The 23,358-nt window shown below is 35.3% G+C and overlaps 3 protein-coding genes and 1 pseudogene across 5 annotated transcripts; all 4 read right to left on the reverse strand.

The window, feature by feature from the left end:
• Positions 1 to 1,741: 1,741 nt before the first annotated feature.
• On the reverse strand, positions 1,742 to 10,309 carry LOC107839318 (long chain acyl-CoA synthetase 4). Of its 2 annotated transcripts, none has more exons than XM_016682752.2 (19): positions 10,022 to 10,309; positions 8,740 to 8,803; positions 8,250 to 8,339; positions 7,860 to 7,916; positions 7,505 to 7,553; positions 6,613 to 6,689; positions 6,421 to 6,460; positions 6,245 to 6,339; positions 5,406 to 5,573; positions 5,071 to 5,181; positions 4,906 to 4,993; positions 4,606 to 4,672; positions 3,823 to 3,898; positions 3,607 to 3,724; positions 2,886 to 3,131; positions 2,658 to 2,797; positions 2,324 to 2,506; positions 2,103 to 2,222; positions 1,742 to 1,939 (listed from the first exon to the last, which is right to left on the reverse strand). In XM_016682752.2, the coding sequence occupies exons 1-19, from the start codon at positions 10,174 to 10,176 to the stop codon at positions 1,904 to 1,906; spliced, it is 1,980 nt and encodes a 659-aa protein (XP_016538238.1). In that variant the 5' UTR covers positions 10,177 to 10,309; the 3' UTR covers positions 1,742 to 1,903. The 2 variants fall into 2 exon arrangements, with proteins under 2 accessions (XP_016538238.1, XP_016538239.1); XM_016682753.2 differs by lacking the exon at positions 10,022 to 10,309 and adding an exon at positions 8,902 to 9,057.
• Positions 10,310 to 11,327: 1,018 nt separating this feature from the next.
• On the reverse strand, positions 11,328 to 12,148 carry LOC124886406 (non-specific lipid-transfer protein 2-like). The gene is made up of 2 exons (XM_047394513.1): positions 11,694 to 12,148; positions 11,328 to 11,542 (listed from the first exon to the last, which is right to left on the reverse strand). Exons 1-2 carry the CDS (start codon positions 12,027 to 12,029, stop codon positions 11,513 to 11,515), a joined length of 366 nt encoding a protein of 121 aa, XP_047250469.1. The 5' UTR covers positions 12,030 to 12,148; the 3' UTR covers positions 11,328 to 11,512.
• A 194-nt stretch (positions 12,149 to 12,342) lies between these two features.
• On the reverse strand, positions 12,343 to 17,210 carry LOC107839319 (annotated as a pseudogene).
• Positions 17,211 to 18,484: 1,274 nt separating this feature from the next.
• Positions 18,485 to 22,801, reverse strand: LOC107839320 (cyclic nucleotide-gated ion channel 1). Of its 2 annotated transcripts, none has more exons than XM_016682755.2 (9): positions 22,632 to 22,801; positions 22,099 to 22,203; positions 21,261 to 21,783; positions 20,953 to 21,165; positions 20,295 to 20,587; positions 20,084 to 20,195; positions 19,572 to 19,808; positions 19,097 to 19,491; positions 18,485 to 19,017 (listed from the first exon to the last, which is right to left on the reverse strand). In XM_016682755.2, the coding sequence occupies exons 2-9, from the start codon at positions 22,128 to 22,130 to the stop codon at positions 18,717 to 18,719; spliced, it is 2,106 nt and encodes a 701-aa protein (XP_016538241.2). In that variant the 5' UTR covers positions 22,131 to 22,203; positions 22,632 to 22,801; the 3' UTR covers positions 18,485 to 18,716. The 2 variants fall into 2 exon arrangements, with proteins under 2 accessions (XP_016538241.2, XP_047250466.1); XM_047394510.1 differs by having other exon boundaries at positions 22,566 to 22,801.
• Positions 22,802 to 23,358: the final 557 nt, after the last annotated feature.

Below are 23,358 nucleotides of genomic sequence, written 5' to 3' on the forward strand. Positions count from 1 at the left end.
AGGGAGATATTTGTATGTCAGAATACGACGACGTTTTGTTACTGCGAAACAAGAAAGATAAATTACGTCATGGGTACTTGGTGTTTGGTGTTGTATTCAATTTGGTCCCAAGAATTTTGTTATTTTTCGTTTATCCACACAGTCAATTAGTGGTAAAGTTTGTGTGTACTCTACCCACTTCCGATCTCACTTTTGAAATTTAATTGGGTATGTTGATTTTTTTTCAAAGATATTGACAAATCCATATATTGACAATCATAGAGAACTAGAAATTTATTGGACTAATTAGATTTTAATAGATAGTTATAAATGTGAAAACATTTATAACGGGAAAGTTCCAACCAACATTAGTTGTGTGAGGCTTCACTCATCTCTTGATCCATTTGCTTATATTTGATGCATCATCACCCTTTCTTCCACCCAAAAGAATTATTATAGGAGAGGTCCAACCAACATTAGTTGTGTGAGACTTCATTCATCTCTTTGACGCTTTTATAGTGAGTCCATTTACTTAATTTTGATGCATCATCAACCCCCTACTTCCACCCACTCTTCTTCTTTTTTCACATTTTCTTAACACGGTAAGCTCTCTATCTATTAGGGAAAGATGAGTGTACGTACTTTGTTTTCGTTTTTGACGTTTCCTTTGCCATCCATTACCTCGACATCGTATCACGACCAAGTTACACAAGGTTAAACCCAAAATTTTCGATCGAGGATGAAAGGATGCTTATCGCTGTACCACAATACAAGTCATAAAAGTTTATGCGATTCTAGGAAACGGAACAATAATCTTCTAGGACACTGGCCTGCCACTGCTTAATTTATTTATAGCAACATCCAGGAATCTTCTTCTAAAAATATTAAAACACACGTACCCTTTTTATTTTATTCATTCAGATGAGAGCCTTCGCTAGTCCGTTATGACCTTATACATGCATGTTCATGTTAGTGTAAACTATTGTTCCAAATTCGCTGAACTATTTTTGTTTTTAATGATCCTTAGAGATGAGGGTATGGAGATATATCGCTGTAGGGTAGAAGGTCAGTAGATAGTTGAACGTTGTCTCATTTGGATATTTTGCCGTTGTTGTAGGAAAACCGAGCGAGGGTTACATGATATTGTTTAAGGACTTCTTTTTTATGCTTAGGAAATTTGAGTGATTTTTTTGTTACAATTTTTCTTTTTTAATAATTTTGGTGTTATAAAGTAAAAGATTGAGTGACTATTCGTGAAATTACCCTATAAATACCAGATCGATGCTGTAAGTGTTTTCTCCATAGAAGCACCAGAAAATTGTATATTTCTCCATATAAGTTTCTCCCAAGACCACCAATATCGAAAGGTTGGTAACTGACCTTTGTTTTTAATGGTAGTATTTTTGGAAATTTTAATTACAGTTTGTTGTTGAGTTCATCATGTAGGTAACTAGTGTCCTATACAAATTTGATGGATCGTACTTTTTTCTAATGCATTGTACTTATTAAGTCCAAACTTTCAAGTCTATAGTGTACTAATTTTTCTTAACTATTTAGCATTATCTTTCAGTTAGAAGAGTGGTCTTCGTGCTAAGAGAGCAGTGTACTACTAAAAAGAGAAGCTGAAATTCTGAGCAGGCTGTCAAGAAATCAAGAAATCTTTTCTTGTATAGGTTGGATTTTCTGACAACTCCTCACATTTCAAATGGATGAGTTGATCTTTGGGAAAAAAAGAATTAAAAAGGACGTCTGAGACACTCAATTGTCAAGAAATAGCAAATAATAATTGGACATGTATAAGGTACGATCAAGAATGAATTACAATTGATAAATATGAGCTGAGATAAAACTGCATGTAGAGTTTGACATCATATATATTGTTACTTTTCTCCAGCTCGAACTTGAAGTCGAGATGTCTGGTTGTTTATCTTGTGCTTTTGTACAGTGTATCAATGTTGTCCTGCAATTTCATGTTAGTTTTGTGTCAGAAATGGACAAGAGACTGGCTTCCAACTTGAAAAAAAAAAATCTTGTTAACAGACCCCATTGTAGAAAGAACTCGAATTTTCGCTATATGGGTATTATTACCCTAAATCTAACTTGGGTGAAGCAGATAAACAAACCTGGTAGTATTTGAGAAACTGGACCCTCTTTTTCTTGTGAGTCGGGGTTATAAGTTCACGCTCCATGTCAAATGGTATAGGGTCAAGGTGCACAGCTTTGATAAATTCAAAGCCTTTCAGCTGTAAGCAGAATCACACATTTAATCATTCAAAAATCAGTAAATCAGTCATTTAGTATAAGAACTCCGCTGTATATATGTAGATACAGGATAAAGAATGACCTCTTTTTCCTTCGCAATATTGGTTAGTTCTGATAGGATATATGCTTTTGCCCTTGGGTTCTCACATATAGTATCAAAATCCCAAGTTATTTCGTTCTCATCGGCCCAAGACTGAAGAGCTCCCATATTGGGATTCACAACAGCAACAAGAAACGATTCATAGCTACTGCCATAGATCCATGTCTGTTTCAAATGGACAGAAAAAGTATTCAAGAAAAAATGTGACAAGGCAACTATATCTAGTGTGGGCTTGATCATTTAATAGTGAAGGACAGAAGGAACACAACTTAAGGGTGATGATATTCAGTACATCTGTAAAATACAAGAAACATACCGCATCCACACTAGAGGCAAGAGAATAAATTCCCTCCAGATTCTCAACAGCAACATATTCTCCTTGGGAGAGCTTGAAAATGTTTTTCTTGCGGTCTATAATTTTCATGCTCCCATCCGGCTGCCATTCACCAACATCACCTGTTCAAGTTTATATAGTAAGCAAAACGGCAACCTATCCAAAAACCAAGAAATTGGGTTGAGAACACGGATATTTGTTCAGTCACACCTGTGTGGAACCATCCATCGACCAACACCTCCTTGGTGAGGTCTTCACGCTTATAGTATCCTGAGAATAAGCACTTCCCTCTTATGCATATCTCTCCACTAGGGGTATCTCCAAGGGCATCGTACCCCATTTCAGGAACAGACTCTAGACACACATCTATAATTGGTAAAGGAGGACCAACAGTGCCCACCATTGCCAGTTCATCTGGTCTTGCAACAAATGAGCCTGCACAGGTCTCCGTTAAACCTACAGCACATACCCCAAAGTTATTAGAGTTGGTTCAAAGCATTTCGTGGTTTTCAAATCAGAACTTCATCAACAACTCTGTACAAAATACATTTACCAAGCTCAAGAAAGTAATCATGCCTGCATTCTGAATAAACAGCAAAAGAGAGGGAACAATTGTATGTGTTGAAATTACAAGTTTTTTATGACTTATGCCTGAAAGAAGCTGTTGATGTAAATACGGGTCAAAAGGGAACAGTTTATCAAGCTTCTGACTGACTGATACCCATAAAAATCAGAAAAAGGTTTGTTGTCTGATGACAAATTTGAGAACAAAGAAGAAAAAATTGATACTCAAAGAATTGCAGATAAAAGTTAGAATCTTATTCATACTTGTTTAAATAAGAACTTAAGTAGTAGTTCCTAGCGAATTATTACTTAAATAATTTAGGAGAATCCTTCGTTGTAGAAAATATTGATTGGTAATGATGAGTACCATATCCTTGAAGAACATTAGCACATGTAACAACTCGTAAATAGGTTTCAACAGTGGAAGAGAGAGGTGCTGCTCCCGATAGAATGAGACGCAAGTTTCCTCCTAAACCCTCCTTCACCTAAATTAGGAAGCATCCCGTAAGGCATTAGTCAGTCACTTCAGAACACTGTCCTTTGTGACACCAAAATATGGAGAAACAAGGATGAAACAAGATACCTTGCTGAAAATTATTTTGTCAATAATAGGAGCTGCCTCTGAATGCTTATACCCTTTACTCATGTTACCCAATTTGCTGCAAACAATGTGTTGTGCATTAGAGGCGGATCGAAGAATCAAACATCATGAGTTACAAGTTCAGAATATTATCACGACCCCTTCGTTCAAAACCTACTATTTGTACTTATTTAGTGGATTTTTTAAACACAAATACAAAGTGAGCCAAAACAATTGGTCAAGATGAACCATACGTCCTTAACTACATCCACTGCTGCTATCCATGCTCAGTATACAAATGATATAGATGTTGATAAAATTTCCAATGTAGCACGAGATATCCATTGAGCAATCCTAATTGAGTTACACGTGCCATAACTTATCTGAGAGGTGTATATATGCACATTGGCAATTTTACACAGCAAAGAGTCTCTACAGTCTACATATATTTAAGCTTTAACTCTTTCTGTTCACACATGCACTTATATGAGTTATACAGGTATATATGCTGCAGGTGAAAAACTTTTTAACATGGCAAAGATCGTAAGCATGACGATGACCTAACAGCCCGAAGACTTCCATGCGTATCAGATTGCTTAGTAACCACATGCACAGACATGGACTCAAGCAGACAGCAAACTGGAAAGGTCGTCAACGTAAAAAGCTTCTACCATTTAAGTACCAATTGTTCCATAATAAGGAAAATAGTACCGATGAAAAGAAGAAAGTATGTTTCAAAGATGACTTCTCTTTATCCCTTGCAAACAAGATCACATGGGCACTTACTAGTTGTAGCAGAAGTTAAACACTTTATGTTTAAGGAAACCAACAGACGAAGTCTTCTCCACCAAACCTGAAAGTGGAAATGGTTAACCGTTTAAGAATCTTAGTTTAATTGTGCACAAAAATGAAAGAATCTCACACTGTGAATATTGATTATAAGATGATAGCATCATTGATATAGGAAAAACGGAGATGTTTATGTAGCAATTAAAAAGGCAATCTTCTGTGGCAGTTGAAGAAAAAGTTTCTGCTTAAAACATGTATTCATGGACTTCAATACTCATTGTTAGCTTGTAATTTCACCTGAATAAATCTTGTCCAGCACACGCGGAACTGAACAAAATACAGTTGGCTTTAGCTCTTTGATGTCATCAATCAATTGTTTAACGTCCTGAAGTTTCCATCAATAAAGCATCATTATTTCAAGTGTATGTATGCAAAAGTAATCCACCGTGTTTCTTTACTTACCTTATGCCAAAAACCTACTGAGGCACCTTTAGAAATGAATAATTCTTCAATGACTCGATCGAATATGTGTGCTAAAGGAAGGTATGACAAATATACATCCGCATCATTGAACTGTATACCACAGAGAAATTAGTAAATGAACACGCCTAAATGAAAAATAAAAAAGTTAAATGAAAAGAAAAATAAACCATCTGAAACGTAATAGTATGTACAGTTTACATATGTATATGAAACTTCTACATGCATAAATCGTGAATGACACACTGAGGAAATTACTGACGACTTTCATAACTTTTTACAGTCTTGGAAAACAGAATAAGGGTGATTAATTTTACCCCTTCACCCATGGTCTCCATATGGTGGTTCACTCCAGATATAAGGGATAGAATGCTCTCATTGGAAATCATGACTCCCTTCGGATCACCAGTTGTCCCACTTGTGTACATGATTGTGCAGATATCTGTCTTCTTTTTAACCGGAAGATCAAATTTCTCTTGCTTTCCCTGCAGATTAGTGCTGAGTATGAATATAAACTACAGAAAATGGAAGAGGAATATAAGTTGCATAAATTAATATGTTGAAGTTAGTATCCAATAATAGGAAGTAGGAACTTTTTATTAGCTGACAACTGATATACATAAAAAAGTTCAATGGCCATAAGAGGAATAGAAGTTGATGATATATAAAGACATGTCATTAGATAAAACTATGGACTTCAACATTGCCTTAGATAGAATTATTCCCAGTTATAAATTTATAATATAAGAAGATAATCACGTTCCAGAAAATGGAATTGGATTCAGGCCTTCCATTGGAAACTGATCGAGGGTTGATATCCCTAGCATTTTCCTACCCTTTCTGTGTGGTACAGGCATGAAAATACAGCTATAATTTCAGACAAAAGACAGAACCCATTGGGACATGCTGCTATCCAGAAAATAATTCAAAGTTCAAATGTGAATCGGAGCAAAAAGGACAGAAAAGCTGTAGAAATTGGTACTGTAGAACTTCCTTGTGTGATTATATACTACTAAATCACTCAAAGTTATTAAGAACGACAAAAGCTAGGCAGAGAGACATCCAAGAACAATTCCAGCAAGTGAAGAGAGTTTCTCCGCGATACACGAAAAAAAGAGGAAGACATGACTGTAACAATAGCTCCAAGTAAACCTACCAGCAACAGGAACTCATCCCAAGAATACAGTTTCAGATCAAAATTTCCAGCCTTGTCTTTCTGTTCCTGCGTGATCTTACCGAAGCTTACAAGAACTACATAAAGGAGAGACAAACTTAGTGCCTTTAGCCTGATTCTTGCTTTAATCATAAGATGTTAAAACAGTAGTTGCTTACTTTTCAGGAACTTTCCAGCGTTAGGAAAAGCTTTCAGCACCTTTAATGTAAAAAGTCAGTTGCTGATGGAATGAACTTCAGGAAGATGAACAAATAGACTATACTATGAAGAAAAAAGAAAGGAGACAAGTAGACTAATGAAATAAATCAAATTTTAAATAAAGCTTCGAGATGTAGTTGGATCATTATTACCTCAGAAATTTTAGTTTCCTCTGCAAAAGCAACAGAAACTTCTGCATGGCAAATGATATACTCAACTGCACCAGCACCTGAAGCCATAATAATCCTCCAGTAATGAGTGGGAACACTTTCATATTTTGGATAGGCAAACGAAAATATTGATTACCCTATGCTTTTCTTGCATTTCTCTCCATACATTTTTATGTTTAGTTTAGATTGATCTGAGTACACAATCTGACAAATATGACGCGGAACATTGGTAACTCCTAAAAAGGACAGCGCAGTGCACTAAAGCTCCCGATATGCGTGGGGCCCGAGGAAGGGCCCGGCCACGAGGGTCTACCGCAATAGACCTTACCTTGCATTTCTACAAGAGGTTGTTTCCAAGGCTTGAACCCGTTTACCAGTTTACTCCAAGGCTCCCCTTCACTGGTAACTCCTATAGCTAGTAAAACAATGCCCAAGTCATTTGAAGTGACCTAACTATGTTTGATGTGTCTGCTGCTAGACTGCTACTTTATCTTTCTTGTACCTATTCCAAAAAGTATTAGACAGAACAGAACAGATATGTGAATACATGTGTACATGCTGCTCACCAGTCACAGACATAACACATTCAGGCTTGCTCAAACAAGTCCTTACAACTCTGCATAAATTGACTATCTAGATTTTCTATCATGGTTATCTCCATTAAGTCATCAATATTAATATAGTTTAAACATATTTTTTCTTGTAGCTGTGACGCTATGTCATGATACATACATTTGGTGAGATGCACCAAAAACAATACTCTCAACGTGCTAACTCATGCTAACATTTATTATGCTCTTTTGGGTTCTTCTTTAACTTTGTGTTTCCTTTTGTGAAAGGAAAGGGAGAGGTTCTAGAGAGGTGACACACATACCTAGAGTGTCATATAAGGGGACACAATAAAGACCATGAGCATTGCAGGCCTGCAATAAGAAAAAGAGACCAGTTTACTTACTTTGCTTATCGGACACCATATAGTAAGCTGATGTACTATATGAAAAAAGATCTCGAAAATTATGAAAGAAAATGGTCAATGAGGGCCTCAAATTATATTGCACTGATGCCTCAGTCTCGGAGCCAGAGAAGGTGAAAACCCTCACTAGATCTGTGTAGTGTGTACTAATGCAGGATACTCTATCTCCAACATATAACATGTACCATATTAGTAGACAAATAAAAAAAAATGTAGCGATATGTTCAGAAACTTAAGTATATTGGAAGTTATATACCTGCATGCTTATAACCCAATTCGAGCAGTTGGCCCCGTATATACCACATTTTCCACCCTGCATATAAGTGATCAGATAAAAACTCATCAGGCAACAGAATTCAATGCATGGGTTGTGAAAAGAATGCATCTCTTCTCTAACAGGTACGACAAAGAATGTTTCCAAAGCATGTCAATAGATATGATTTGTAAATTGGATTTCTTAAGTAACATGAGAAAAAGTTGTGCGCTGCTATTCTTGCTGTCTTGGCATGAGAATCTTAATTGTTGAAGTTGAATAAAGGTTGCAAGAATTTCTTATTAAACATTAACATTAACTCAAAAATTTCACAAAAATTCACTATTGAATGAAGTCATGTCATTCTTTAGCTTTAAACTATGAAAGACTTACTTGCTTAACACCGCAGACACGAATAGAAGCTCCAACTGTTAACACTAGATCATACACCTCTCTGTAAGTTAACCAAATGTATTTACCTGCCTACAAAGATACAAAAAAAAAAACGTAGAGAATTCACGCAAAATGTCCAGCAACAGTAAAAGGAATAAAACTATTCTTCAAAAACCTTAGCTTTAATGAACAGGAAATGAAAATTCCACTAAAAAAAAATATGTAACCCGAGGAGATTCTTAAGATCTTAATAACAACTAGTCATGAGGTTCGTTATGTCACTTGAAACTTGAAGTTCATAAAAGTCGATCATTCACTAATTTAAATAGTGTCATGTTCATAAAACTCCCTGCATGCTTTCTCGGTCGAGTTCACCACACTGGACTTGCCTAATGTTGCCCTAGAGCGGATTTACCTTGTGCGTAAACACGTGTGGCTTTATAAGTTAATGAAAAAGTGAGTTGAAATTAGTAAAAGGATGAATATATACCTGACCATTGAACATTTCACGCTCACCTAACATTCGGTTATCTGGAAAGTTTCTAACTGACTCACTGCACCATCACCATAACAATAATCAAAGTTTAGATTAACTGCAGCTCTTATAAACCAAGAAAAACTGGAAATTAAACTCTTAGATAAAAAAGTTTACCCAATTTAACTAAGCAAAAGTCCTGAATTAACCCATCTAATAATAAAATTTCCACACTAGCACATCACTGTTCGCTTGGCTATACGAGAAATAAGAGAAAACTAAAGCAGAAAACTTTGGGAAAATGAAGATACTCACTTCCTATATCATTACGTGTCCACTCACACGCCTAAAAACAATAATAAATAATAGAAATAATTTTACTATAGTATCGGATAATTAATATTTAATAGCTTTCCAAACTTTGATAAATATTATTTTACATTTATTTTTATTTTTAATATAAATGAACGCAGGGAGTAAAGTAATTAAAAAAATGAAAAAGAATGTAATTATTTCTAAAAGGGTTGGTATTAACTTCTCTTTTTTCGGCGGAACTGAGAGCAGTTGAAGGCAATAGTAGTGGCCCAGTGGGCCTGAATCCGGCCCAAATGAGACCTCGGAGTTTTCGAACAAGTCTGTAATTTCCAATTTTCAGATTTTGATCCTCTACATTTTCATCTTTTATCTTAAGAAAGATTATAAGAAGAAAAAAAAAGATAAATTTTAGTGTGGTAACGTTTCATTTTACTGCACTAATGGACTATTTTGTTTAGGAAAATGGATATTGAAATAGTTCAATTTTATCCTCTGCTATGTTTTTTTTATTTAAGAATGTCATTGTTGTTAGTCAACTAGCTCAAAAATACTTTTCTTACTAACTGTTACTCCAAGGCAAAGAAAAGTGAGTCATTAGCCTCCCCTCCTTTTTTTTTTTTTTTTTTTTTTTTTAACGGAAATGTCTATCAACTTTAATCATCAAGAAAGTCACTTTCTTTTTATAAGCAACAAAAATTTATCAAACTTTGCCTAAATGTCGGAAAAAAGTTTACCAGCGTGAAAATAAGTTTCCGGAAGAATGTTCATTCAATTTTCTTCCGCTGAAATCTATAGACCGAAAGGAAACAAAAAGATCGTTAAATAACACTCCTATGCATTGCCTCTGAGTAAAATTATTCACCTAACCAAGTCAATTATAATAAAGTAATTATATGCACATCTCTATGACAAACATTAACCCGTAACTTGATATATATATATATATATATATATTAAATCGTGAACCCTCTTAATAACTAACCAGAAAATATCCCAGCAACTTTCAAGTCCATGAGATAAAGGCCTGAAACCATCTTTGGCTAACACATTACGATAAACAGGTCCTCTTGATGGCCTTCCATTTCTGCCTTCTTTAGCTTTTTCAACTTCAACTACATACTTCTTTTGATCTTCCATTTTTTTGGTATAACAAGCTAATTAAGTTTCTGAATAGAACTATACTTCTGATGATGATATTTATATAAAGGATATTAATTGTACGAAGTTAATGACAGCTGATCTGAAAGAAATTCATGCAAGTTCCAGTATTGGTGGCCAATTAATGGGATTATGACTTTATTTACTCGATCTCAACCAACTCTCAACAAGCTTTTTGACTTTCAGTTTAAATTAATTAATAGAGTTAAGTGGTATATAAAAAAAAAATGACTCGATCAAATTATAATTTTTTCGCGAAATTCATGCCCGACTATATAAGCTATTACTTTTTTCTACCTGAAACATACCTCCTCCACGTTGATTAGGACAACTATCAATTGTTTCCGAAACAAAGAATATAACGCCCTATTACTTTTAATTAAATTATGTATTTATGCATGGTTACTGAATAAATTGATTACGTAAAGCTAAGGAATTTTAATATGTCTTATTAGATAAATAGTCTATTATTCTAAATAAGTTAGGTCTCATTCTGATGAACGCTGCTGCCAATAATTCATTTGGTCGTCATTCGGTCATACCAACCTTGCTTTTTAATGATCTTTTTTCTAAGCTTATAAGCCTCATGTTTTTAATTGAAAAATTGTAAAATTAGTCAACACGAAAGTTTCTCCCTTTTTAATTTTTGTTTCCAAATGAATAACTCCATGATCGTGATATAATATTATTTCTGTATTTATCAATTAATTCGTAAAGATATACTACAAGTTATTTGAGCCATGTAATTAATTAGACTCGGCAAAGAGTAGCTTGATTTCACCCACTTCAAAGACTTGAAAAAAGAATAAGAGAATAAGAAAGGAGTCATACATCTAATTATTTATTTTTAGCTGGTCAGGTTTTGGACAACTTTATCAAAAATTTCTTTGGTATCGCACCAAAAAAATGATTCATTACGTGTGTTTGCATGTAAATTTCTACAACATTTTAACCCTAAAAAATTAATATATATTCTCACATCATTAAATCACTCAATCATGATTAGCATTTTAGCTTATATTATTTGATGTACATATCGCATGAGAGTAAGTTTTTACTTGATAATTGATATTGACCAGGTAGCCACTAGACAAAGTTGATGCAATCTTGCTATACGCATGTGTGTTCAATTGAATTTTGCCATACATGTGTGTTCAGTTTGCTACAAGTCATTTATACTTGCACTTTCCACAAGAAAGGGATCTCTATACATATTATTAGTTTCTTCAAGCTTATACATCATTATTTGCCATTTGTTATGTTTTGGTTTTCACATCAATCAACAGCATTATCAAATGCGCCTTCGTATAATTAGTCAACATCCATTTGCAACTTTCAGATTTTCCTGCACCACATGCAAATAAAGAATAATTATAATGCTTCGTCCAATATGGCATCATGTTAAGAATATCTTTGGAATGATTAATTAGCCGTATACAGTATTTCAAGAGATGTTTGTATACACATCCATGGACCATGGAATGGCAAAAAAATACCTTGAAATTGATGCTATGGCCAACGGAAGGCAGAGATGAACGTATAATACATAGATATAAAGCATGTGTGTAACGAGTGGAACTAAAATGGATACGTGAAGAAATACACAAGAAAGCAGCCCTGTCATCCCGCTGATACTTTTCTAACGCGTTCTCTATACTGTTCATTCCTTTGCAGCATTCGTATGATGGCTTCTCCGATTTATGATGATGTTTCCCTCTAACGTAAGATAAACAAGGCCAGATCCCTCTTGAAACAATTTTACAAAAAGGATCTGCTGATGTTGACGACATAACAAGCAAGAGAATGATCACAGTATAGAGTTGCCTTGGCATTGCTACTGATAGTTATCGACTGTATAGTTTTTGTATTTGGTGTAAGGAGAAAACTTATTTATATATTATGTGAGCCAAGTGGTTGTTGCCTGAATTTCATGGGCGGTTAGCAAACAAGTATCATGGAATGGTTATGATCCTCCACATTTTAAGATTGTGAATTGATTGAATAATGTAAAAAGAACAAAAAGAGAAACTACTAACTGATTGTCAACTGAATTCAGTTGTTGACATCTTTTGTTGGGAGAAAGGTAGTAAACCTGGCAAAGAATATGTCAAACATTTTGCTCAGAGTTGAAATTTCACTAGACTGTGACAACATGTAAAATAGCCAAAATCTATTGAAATCCATAGTTTAGTAGAATACTACAATTTACAAGGCAGGAGTGATAATTGTGGTATTCCTGTTTTATGTTCATGGTTTCATATATTACAAAGATTTAGCAGACTCTTCAATCTAACTAGCTGTAAAACTAATACTAAATACCAAACTGCAACAGCCAGGTCATAGATGAGCCTCTTTCCAATATTTTCTAGCTTGAGGAGCCAAAATCAGGTTCAGCTGGCTTCTGAAGCAATAAGGGACTTAATCTGGTAGATGATTTGGAACCCCTTGGGTGGTTGCGCCGCAAGGCACGCAACATGTTAGCAGCAAACTTTGATGCATAAATGGTAGCTCCAAGACTTGGTAAAGTTGCTGTCTCATTTGCCAATGCAGCCTGTAATCTATCTTCTTCTTCTCTCAATGATTTTACGAGTTTGTTCCTATAGTGTCTTCGCCATGCTGCTTGTATAAAGCAGGCTGCCCATGTCCTCCAATGCTGTGAATAGAACCTGAAACAGCCCAAAGTACATTGAAATTGTTAAGGACTTCCTCCAAAACTGATGCCAGTATAAGACTTGTGTTTTCAAATTGAACAAGAGTTGGTGTACGTACCTGAAAGTATGGCGAAGCTGCTTGCTATGAAAGCGTCTAAATTGAGCGGCAACAAACTTGAGATCATCAGCTGTGAGAGCAAAAGCTTCAACATCTATGACAGCTCTTACTGTTCTAGTTGAGGCGGGAAGAGTCGAGGAAGCATTGGGGTCTAAAGCCCATGTAAGAAGCTCCTCTCCACAAAAATCACCAGCCTTGAGAGACGCAGAGTTGAAGAAACCAGTTCTTCCACCGTTGGTAGTCATAGTCAATAAAGTACCCCTCATGACAAAAAGCATCTCATTCACTGGATCGCCTTCTCGGATTATGAAGCTATTCTCTGTGAAAAGAACTGGTTTCAGTAGATCACACAGCGCATCCAGTAACTGTTCATCCATTTTCTCAAACATGGGAACCTGCATATTAAACATTAAATAAGATCAGCGGTTCCAAGGATGCAGGAAAGGGCGTGATGAGAACAAAAATAGGCACTCACTCTTTTGAGCAAAGACCAACATAGAGGGCACTTTATGTCTCTTTTCAAGTCTTTAGGAAGGTTAGAAATTAGATAATCTTCATCGACACCTCTAGTTTGTTGCCATTTGTACTGCTCATAACTTCGAATGCGCTCTCTCAGGTTGTCAGGTAGTAAACGGTGAGACATCCACTGTTCTGCATCTTGCCTTCTCAATCTCATTCCTTCTACTCTAACTGTGATAGACTGCAAATATTTCTGTAGCCAGAAACTAATGCAACATTAGTTGACTTCAATTCTCCAATTTAAAAAAGTTTGGCCAATGTAAAATCACAACTTCATCTTGAAAATATAAGGGGTTGAAGCTTGGCATTGTCAAATCTATGATTTATTCAAACTTTCTTAATAGCTCAAAAACTAATAAGAAGAGATTAAAATTACTCAATTCATATAATGAATTGTTGAATGTGAAGAATTTTCACTTTAAAACAGCATTGACTTGATCAAGAGCCTCAAAGATAAGAATAGTTGCTCCATCAACGCGTACCTACATGTTGCCAATAAGAGAGGTAAACAGAAACAGCCCATAAATGCAGATTAAGATGGCTAAGAGAATCTCCCATTCAGAGATACTTGTCTTAAGGCCTTGGCCAAGAGAACTGAGATACATGAGAAAGAAGAATTCTTTTAGCTGAGAGAGAGTGAGTTATCAAATGATTTATAAGCCAAATGAAAAAGAAAAGCAGGACCATACACCTTAAATTTCGCAGCCCCCACCAGAAGCAATATAAGAGTTTGGACCAAAAGTTTCTTTTTTCTGCAACTCGAGACTGAAGAACATCAAGAAATATCCCAAACTCAAAGTCATTCTCTTTTACACCTTCTGGTTTCAGGAGAGGACAAGAAGAATTTAGAAATTGCGAGTATGCTTCCCCTTGGTGTCCACACCATAAGCTGTCCACACAGTTTTTGATACCGTTACATACTTTGAACCAGCAGTCATATTGTCTTTCCACTGTGAACAAATACAAATAGGCTCCCACTACTGAGGTCAGACATTTGTGCATATCATTATACATGTGAGAAAGAAAGAACATATGTGCATAACGTTACAACTGTGCTGATCTCCGGTATAATTGGGAAATCAGTATCTTAGTGGAATAGAACATGCAAGTAGACTTATGAATTATGCAATTCATAGATTAAATAGTACTCCAGTAGATAATGTCTTCCTCTTTTCTTTAAAATTGACAGTATGACGAATGATTTCAAATAACCAGCAGTTATATGGTAATTTTATACTTAGGTAAAGTTATAGAGTAAGTATGTTCATTAAACATGACAAGTTGTCTACTTCCAACATAACTCATTCTACTGGTCTCACAAGGATGTCATATTTTTGCTGAATACAGGTAAGAAATGTCTACATATTCTGACCATAAACCAAAGAACAATTGATATATGATAAGTGATATAAGAAAACATACATTACTGACAATCATGAGTTGGAATAAAATGAGTGCAGCTGCAGCCAACGCCGTTTCAGTAAAAAAGCCTGTTGTCCTTGTTATTTCTTTGTTTAATGGTATCATCCTAAAGATTCTTGGAATCCATTGTGCCAAAATAACAATCTCCAACAGTTCTTTTGTCGCCAGAGAAATGCGTCGATTCATGTTAGGAGTGATGATAAAAAGCACAATCTGTACCAACATAAGGGTAAGTATACATGTCAAATATATATCAGACTGTCTTAATCAACTGAATATATATATCAGACATATTGTCTTTGAAGCATAATGTAACTAGAGACGAACCTGTGGGAGCGGAAGAACAGCTAGGATGTCAATGAAGAAATAAGATGAAAAGTATCTCTTGGCTGTAAGGTAGGGGTCCTCAATCAACTCACCCCTACCAAATACCCGAGAAGAAGGAGCAATAAAGCCAGTACGAAACTGCTGGACGATATGATAGACATAGAAAAGATCGGTGACTGATCGAAGAATAGAAATAGGGATCCTTAATGTATGATCCAAATCAATGCACTTCTTCTTGCTATCAATGACAAGAATGTAGAGGAACAATGGATCAATGGCCACTGAAATTATACAAGCCAAGATAAATATTTTGTTCCAGAACTGAAGAAATGGTTCCTGAGGATCAAGAATTTTATTTCTTGATGATCCAGAAACTTTTCTCAAACTTCTACTTAGAGAATGGATGAGCAGTAATTTTCTTATTAAGCCACTTGTTCCATCGAAGCCCCTCTCAATTCCTCTTCTAATAGTACTCATCCGCGAGCTGATTGATGTTTTTCTGACTGAAAACATACCCATTATTTACAGTCCTCAAACCTGAGTAGACCAGGTCATATTAGATTGAAAATTTAAAGAATACTGCAGGATGAAAACACAGATATTTTTATCAAACATCATATGGTAGTACTTACACAAAAAGTACTATGCAAAAATAACTTAAGAGTTGGCAAACAAAAGCAAATATATATCAGAAGTAATTAGGTATTCTACAATAGTTACATTCAGGACAGTAGTTAATCCTGAGGTAGTTGAAAATCATGCAATTTTACTTCTGATAGAACAACTCATGTAGTCAGTTCACAGGTAATATGTTGCAAAATACAGGGTAGAGGATGCTGATTATTGAACTAACCTTACGTATTTTTCTTCGTTGAGAATCGTCATTTTCAGCTTCAAACAAGGTCAATTCCTTCCTTCAGGCTTTCACTATACTACTCTCCTAGGCATGAAGCTCAACTCTTCCAACTGAAAGAAAATGCAAACCAGCTTAGGAGAATTATATACTATAAACTATGATGACTCGAACTAAAGGTCAACAGTGAAATTAAGTAAGGAGTTAATAAGTACTACAATATATTAATTTTTTGGAGACAGTTTATCCAGGAATGAAACAGTTGTATGACATTGATTACTTAGTTATAAGCAAAGGCGTATACAAAATTTTGAGTTTATAGAAAACAGACAGCTTTCTAGATTCTGCATGAATTTAGTGGATTTCTTAACATAAATACAAGATTTGGCCAAAACTACTGGATTCTGCCAAAGCAGTAACTAGAACTCTAGTTCCACTCCTGCCTATAAGATGTTTCTTTAAGCTAGCTCTCAGCCATTTATTTGAACAAAATCCAAGAATAAAACCTTAAATGCTATATCATGCAACATGAACATAAGAACTAAAAACATATACTACACTAAATTTCAAGAAAGACTATATGTAAAAGAGAGGTTTAAGTACACACCTTGAAAAAAGTGGAGTGAATGAAACTAATGGTGTAGTTTGGTCAGGGGAATATAAGAAAGTGATACTAGAAGAGAAGGTTCCTGGAGATTGCTGCTATAAACAAAGTACAATTGGATCATTGCAGTAGAAACTCTCAAGACTAATATAGTCAGCAAGTCAATGAAGAGCTGCTAAAAAGGGAGAATGTTCTCCTATTTCAACATATATAATATTATACCTCATGGATAACACTTAGACCAACTTCCCCCCATTATTTTTAGTATATATTAACTTTTTCAAAAGAAATGTGAGTGAACCTTTTGTAAATTTTACAAGGAAAATGTATGCAGATCTAGAAAACAGGATATTCAATTGTACTTAATAGCAAACTTTTTGGGAGGCCAAAGCCAAAAAATGCTTAGTTTAAAAAGAAAAGGAGCCTAATCAAGCTTTGGGAGAAAATAAGCAATTTTGAGCAGCAGCTCAGAAGCTTAAAAATAGTTTCTCACAAAAATCTTTTGAAAAACACTTTTTATAAAATACACTATATTTCGCTTTTTAAAAATTCATCAAAATCTAATAGCTGCTTAAAAGTATTTTTTAAATCGATTAGTTGAACTTGAACGCAAGCACAAACTAATTCTAATCAAGCTGATTTTAAAATCTTGGCCAAATACCTTTCGAAACACAAGTGTCGTTTGGTTGTGTCAAGCCGTGTCATGATCAGATGTTTCATCAAGTCCTATAACGAGTGACGAGTGATAAGATAGTTATAAAATTAATTATGCGATTAGTTTAATAATTAAGGTGTGAGTGTTTTAATTGACCTTAATCGGCAAAAAAAGGACCTTTTGTCTTTTAATTAGTCCTTCATTATGACAAATTTCTGAAGAAAGGGAAAGTAAGAAAAAATGAAGGGTCAGGAAAAAAAGACAATTTATAGCCTAAGTTCGATTGATCTAATTATTAGACCATTAATTAAGTACAAAAAATAGTAGTGGAGAAATTAAAGAATGATTAGAGCAGTAATAACATATTAAAATAATTAATTTGCAGAAGGTATGGTCAATAGATTCAATGTTTACAGCCAAATTCCATGAAGTCGCAGAAGTATTGTTTTTAATACATGCTTTACGCGGTAAAAATTAACAGTTTAAACAAAAGTTATTTCACAATTCATGCACGCGCCTAAATGGAAATATTAATATAGCTGGAATGAGAAACAGAATAGAACAATGAGACATCGTTTGGTAGAGTGTATAAGAATAGTTCTGAATGGGGGTATGTCAGTAATGCTGGAATTAGTAGTGCTGGAATTAGTTATGCTTGAGTTATTTTTGTATCTATCAATTAATTAGTAAGTATATGCCATGTACTTAAGTGGACTCGACAAAGACACCATGAATCTAGTGTAAGACAAACAAGGCACTATCCCTTTTGAAACAATTTCATAGAGAGGCTCTGCTGATGTTGCTATAGCAAGAGAATGATCAATGATCACAGTACAGAGTGGCCTAGCCATTATTTCTTATTCTACTTAAATTGACATTTGACGGTATAGACCCTTATGGTTCCGGCCCTTTCCCGAACTCTGCGCATAGCCTTTTGGGCACTGGACTGCCCTCGAGTGGGTGTATAGTTTTTGTATTTGGTGTTAGGTTTGAGAAGGGGAAAACTTAAGTATATTATGTGAGCCAAGAGGTTGCTGCCTGAATTTCTTGGTCGGTTAGCACACAAGTATCATGGAATTCTTATAATCATTAAACCTGGCTAAGAATATGTCAATCATTTTGCTTCTAAGAGTTTAAATTTGCCTAGACAGTGACAACTGACCACATGTAAAATAGCCAAAATCTATCGAGTCGTAGTTTAGTAGAATACAACAATTTACAAGGCAGGAGCGATGTGCCTGTTTTATATTCATGGTTTTATAGATTACCAAGATTTAGCAGACTCTTCTATCTAACTAGCTGTAAAGAAACTATACACTAAAATCCAAACTGAAACAGCCAGTCATAGATGAGCCTTTTTCCAATATTTTCTAGCTTGAGGAGCTAAAATCAGGTTCAGCTGGCTTCTGAAGCAATAAGGGACTTAATCTGGTAGATGATTTGGAAACCCTTGGGTGGTTGCGCCGCAAGGCGCGCAACGCGTTAGCAGCAAACTTTGATGCATAAATGGTAGCTCCTAGACTTGGTAAAGTTGCTATCTCATTTGCCAATGCAGCCTGTAGTCTATCTTCTTCCTCTCTCAAAGATTTTTCAAGTTTGTTCCTGCAGTGTCTGCGCCATGCTGCTTGTATAAAGCAGGCTGCCCATGTCCTCCAATGCTGTGAATAAAACCTGAAACAGCCCAAAGTACCTTGAAATTGTTAAGGACATCCTCCAAAACTGATGTCAGTATAAGACTTGGTGTACATACCTGAAAGTATGGCGAAGCTGCTTGCTATGGAGGCGTCTAAATTGGGCGGCAACAAACTTGAGATCATCAGCTGTGAGAGCAAAAGCTTCAACATCTATGACAGCTTGCACTGTTCTAGTTGAGGCGGGAAGAGTCAAGGAAGCATTGGGATCTAAAGCCCATGTAAGAAGCTCCTCTCCACAAAAATCACCAGCCTTAAGAGATGCAGAGTTGAAGAAACCAGTTCTTCCACCATTTGTGGTCATAGTCAACAAAGTACCTCTCATGAGAAAAAGCATCTCATTCACTGGATCGCCTTCTCGGATTATGAAGCTATTCTCTGTGAAAAGAGCTGGTTTCAGTCGATCACACAGCGCATCCAGTAACTGTTCATCCATTTTATCAAACATGGGAACCTGCATATTAAACATTAAATAAGACCAGCAGTTTCAAGAATGCAGGAAAGGGCATGATGAGAACAAAAATAGGCACTCACTCTTTTGAGCAAAGACCAACATAGATGGCGCTTTACGTCTCTTCTCAAGTCTTTGGGAAGGTTAGAAATTAAATAATCTTCATCAACGCCTCTAGTTTGTTGCCATTTGTACTGCTCATATCTTCGAATGCGCTCTCTCAGGTTGTCGGGAAGCATGCGGTGAGACATCCATTGTTCTGCATCCCGTCTTCTCAATCTCATCCCTTCTACTCTTACTGTGATAGACTGCAAATATTCCTGTAGCCAGAAACTAATGCAACATTAGTTGACTCCAATTCTCCAATGTAAAAAATTTTCATCTGTTCTCTTGTTTGGCCAATGGAAACTCACAACTTCATCTTGAAAATAGAAGGGGTTGAAGCTTGGCATTGTCAAATCAATGATTTATTTAAACTATCTTAATAGCTATTAAACTAGGAGGAAATGATTAACATTACACGATTCATATTTAAAACAGAATTGACTTATTCAAGACTCTTAAAGATAAGAATAGTTGCTCCATCAATGCATACCTGCATGTTGCCAATAAGCAAGGAAAACAGAATCAGCCCAACGATGCAGATGAAGATGGCAAAGAGAATTTCCCATACAAAGTTGCTTGTCTTAAGGTCTTGGCCAAGAGAACTGAGATGCATAAGACAGAAGAATTTTTCAGCTGAGGCCTCTGAGAGAGAGTAGTTGAATGTAAGGATAATTGAAAAAAAAAAAAGCAAAACAACAGACCTTAAATTTCGCAGCCCCCACCAGAAGCAATAGGAGAGTTTGGACCAAAAGTTTCTTTTTTCTGTTACTCGAGACTGAAGAGCATCAAGAAATATCCCAAAATCAAAGTCCTTCTCGTGTATAGCTTCCGGTTTCAGGAGAGGACAAGAAGATTTTAGTAATTGCGCGTTAAGTTTTCCTTGATGTCCACAACATAAGTCGTCCAACACACATTTTTTTATACCCTTACATATTTTGGTCCAGCAGTCATTTTGTCTTTGCACTGTGATCAAATACCAAAGGGCTCCAACTACCTGAGGTCAGACATTTGCGCATATCATTACACATGTGAAGTGAAAAAAGTAACATATATACATAACATTACAACAGTACTGATCTTCCTGTATAACTGTGAAATCAGTTTCTTAGTAGTGGAATAGAACATGCAAGTAGAATTATCAATTATGTGGTTCATATATTAAATAGTACTCCAGTAGATAATTTTGTCTCCCTTCCAAGTATTTTTGTTAAACATGACACATTCTCCACTTCCAACATAATTTATTCTATCAGCCTCGCAAGGATGATTCATTTTTGCTGCAAACAGGTAGAAAGGTCTGCATATACTGGCCACAAATCAAAGTACAATTGATATACGCTGAGTGTTAAGAAAGCATACATTACTGGCAATCATGAATAGGAATAAATTGAAAGCAGCTCCAGCCCAGGCCGTTTCAGTAAAAAAGCCTGTTGTCCTTGTTACTTCCTTGTGCAATGGATATATCCTAAAAATTCTTGGAACATATTGTACCAAAATAACAATCACCAACTGCTTTTTTGTCACCAGAGAAATGGGACGATTCATGTAAGGAGCGACTATAAAGAGCACCATCTGTACCAACATACGAGTAAGTACATGTAAATATATATACATTCCATATGATATTGTCTCGAGTTAACTGTATGTCAGTGGAATTAGACACAAACCTGTGGGAGTGGAAGAACAGCTAGGATGTCAATGAAGAAATAAGATGAAAAGTATCTCTTGGCTATAAGGTAGGGGTCCTCAATCAACTCACCCCTACCAAATACTCGAGAAGAAGGAGCAATAAATCCAGTACGAAACTGCAAGATGATATGATAGACATAGAAAAGATCGGTGACTGATCGAAGAATAGAAATAGGGATCTTTAATGTACGATCCAAATCAAGGCACTTCCTCTTGCTATCAATGACGGGAATGTAGAAGAACAATGGATCAATTGCCACTGAAATTATACAAGCCAAGACAAATATTTTGTTCCAGAACTGTAGAAATGGTTCCTGAGGATCGAGAATTTTATTCCTTGGACTGCCACTTAGAGAACCGATGCACAGCGATTTTAAAATTAAGCCACTTATTCTATCAGAACCCCTCTCAAATCCTCTTTTAATAGTACCCATCCATGAGCTGATTGATGATTTTCTCACTGAAAACATCCAATTATCTTCTGACTTGCAGTCCTCAAACCTGAGTAGAACAGGTCATATTAGATAGAAAATTTAAAGAATGCTGTAGGATTGAAGCACAAATATTTCCATCTAATTATATAGAGTACTTATACAAAAGGTACTATGGAAATAACTTTAAGTTGGCAAACAAAAGCAAATATAGCAGAGCAATATCAGATGTTCTTAGGTATTCTACAACACTACAATAGTTACATTCAGGATAGTAGTTCATCCTGAGGTATCTTGAAAATCATGCAATTTACTTATGATAACACAATTCATTTTGTCAAAGGTTGCAACAGACAGGGTAGAGGATGCTGATTATCAAACTAACCTCACATATTTTTCTTCGTTGAGAATCGTCATTTTCAGCTTCAGACAAGATCAATTCCTTACTTCCACTATACTACTTTCCTTGCATGAAGCTCAACTCTTCCAACTGAAAGAAAATGCAAACCAGCTTAGAAAAAATTAAATACTATGAACACTTGAACTTCAAAGGTCAACAGTGAGATTAAGTTCGAATAAGTACAATCCATTAATTTTTCGGAGACAGGTTATCCAGGAACAAAACAATTGTATCACATTGATTACTAGTTAACAAAACAATTAAGTGGATTTCTTAACATAAACACAGGGCAAAAGCTGCTGGATTCTGTCAAATCTGTAACTAGAGTTCTAGTTCCCCTGGCTATAAGATGATTCTTTAAGCTAGTTCAGCCATTTATTTCAACAAACTCCAAGAATAAAACCTCAAATGCAATATCATGCAACATGAACATAACAACTCAAAACATATACCTTATTAGTATACTATACTAAATTTCAAGAAAATATATATGTAAAAGAAAGATAAAAAGTTGACACCTTGAAAAAGTGGGAGTGAAGAGAAACAAATAATGTACTTTGGTGAGGGGAATATTTATATAAGAAAGTGATAGAAGAGAAGGTTCCTGGAGATTGCTGCTATAAATAAAGTACAATTGAATCATTGCAGCAGAAACTCTCAAGACTAATGTAGTGGCAAGTCAATGAAGAGCTGCTAAGAAGGAAAAATGCTTTCCTATTTCAACATATAATATACCTCATGGATAACCCTTACATCAACCTCTCCCATTATTTATATATTACTACTAATTAACTTTTTCAAAAGAAATGTGAATGAACCTTTTGAAAATTTTAGAAGGAAAATGTATACAGAGAAGACTTATATGGCCTGTTTTGGCCAAGCTTTTGGTCAGTCAAAAATACTTACTTGAAAAAAAGTAAGGAGTTGGCCTAGTTTTGAGTAAGAAGTAATTATTTCTTTAACAATATTAGTAGTAGAAACTGTTCTTTCAAGGCTAAAACTAGTTTTTCATACTTTTGAGAAAATACATTTAAATTCATCTTTTAAAAGTTTGGCCAGACACCAAAAGTTATTCAAAAATGTCATGTAAAATGATTAGTCAAACTCAAACTGCTTCTCATCGAATTGATTTTAAAAACTAATTAGGCCAAATACGCTAGTAGTATATTCCTTTTGAAGCCGTGTCATGGTCAGTTGTTTAATTGACCTTAATGAGTGAGAGGTTTTAATTGACCTTAATCGTCA

This window comes from Capsicum annuum, chromosome 8 (assembly GCF_002878395.1).
Source record: "Capsicum annuum cultivar UCD-10X-F1 chromosome 8, UCD10Xv1.1, whole genome shotgun sequence".
In the NCBI taxonomy this organism is placed as follows: domain Eukaryota; kingdom Viridiplantae; phylum Streptophyta; class Magnoliopsida; order Solanales; family Solanaceae; genus Capsicum; species Capsicum annuum.

Bases quoted from the DNA above. Each gene is read 5' to 3' on its own strand.
- LOC107839318 (XM_016682752.2), bottom strand. From the start codon at position 10,176: ATGGAAGATCAAAAGAAGTATGTAGTTGAAGTTGAAAAAGCTAAAGAA. The intron at 4,673-4,905 runs GTGAAATTACAA...TTCCACTTTCAG, and splicing joins GCTGGACAAGATTTATTCAG to GTTTGGTGGAGAAGACTTCG. The intron at 2,507-2,657 runs GTATGTTTCTTG...CATTTGAAACAG, and splicing joins TTGCCTCTAGTGTGGATGCG to ACATGGATCTATGGCAGTAG.
- LOC124886406 (XM_047394513.1), bottom strand. From the start codon at position 12,029: ATGCCAAGGCAACTCTATACTGTGATCATTCTCTTGCTTGTTATGTCG. The intron at 11,543-11,693 runs GTATTTTTTTGC...CATGTGGTGCAG, and splicing joins GCCATAGCATCAATTTCAAG to GAAAATCTGAAAGTTGCAAA.
- LOC107839320 (XM_016682755.2), bottom strand. From the start codon at position 22,130: ATGACGATTCTCAACGAAGAAAAATATGTGAG. The intron at 21,166-21,260 runs GTTTGTGTCTAA...ATGTTGGTACAG, and splicing joins CTGTTCTTCCACTCCCACAG to ATGGTGCTCTTTATAGTCGC. The intron at 20,588-20,952 runs GTATGCTTTCTT...GTCTGACCTCAG, and splicing joins TATTCATGATTGCCAGTAAT to GTAGTTGGAGCCCTTTGGTA.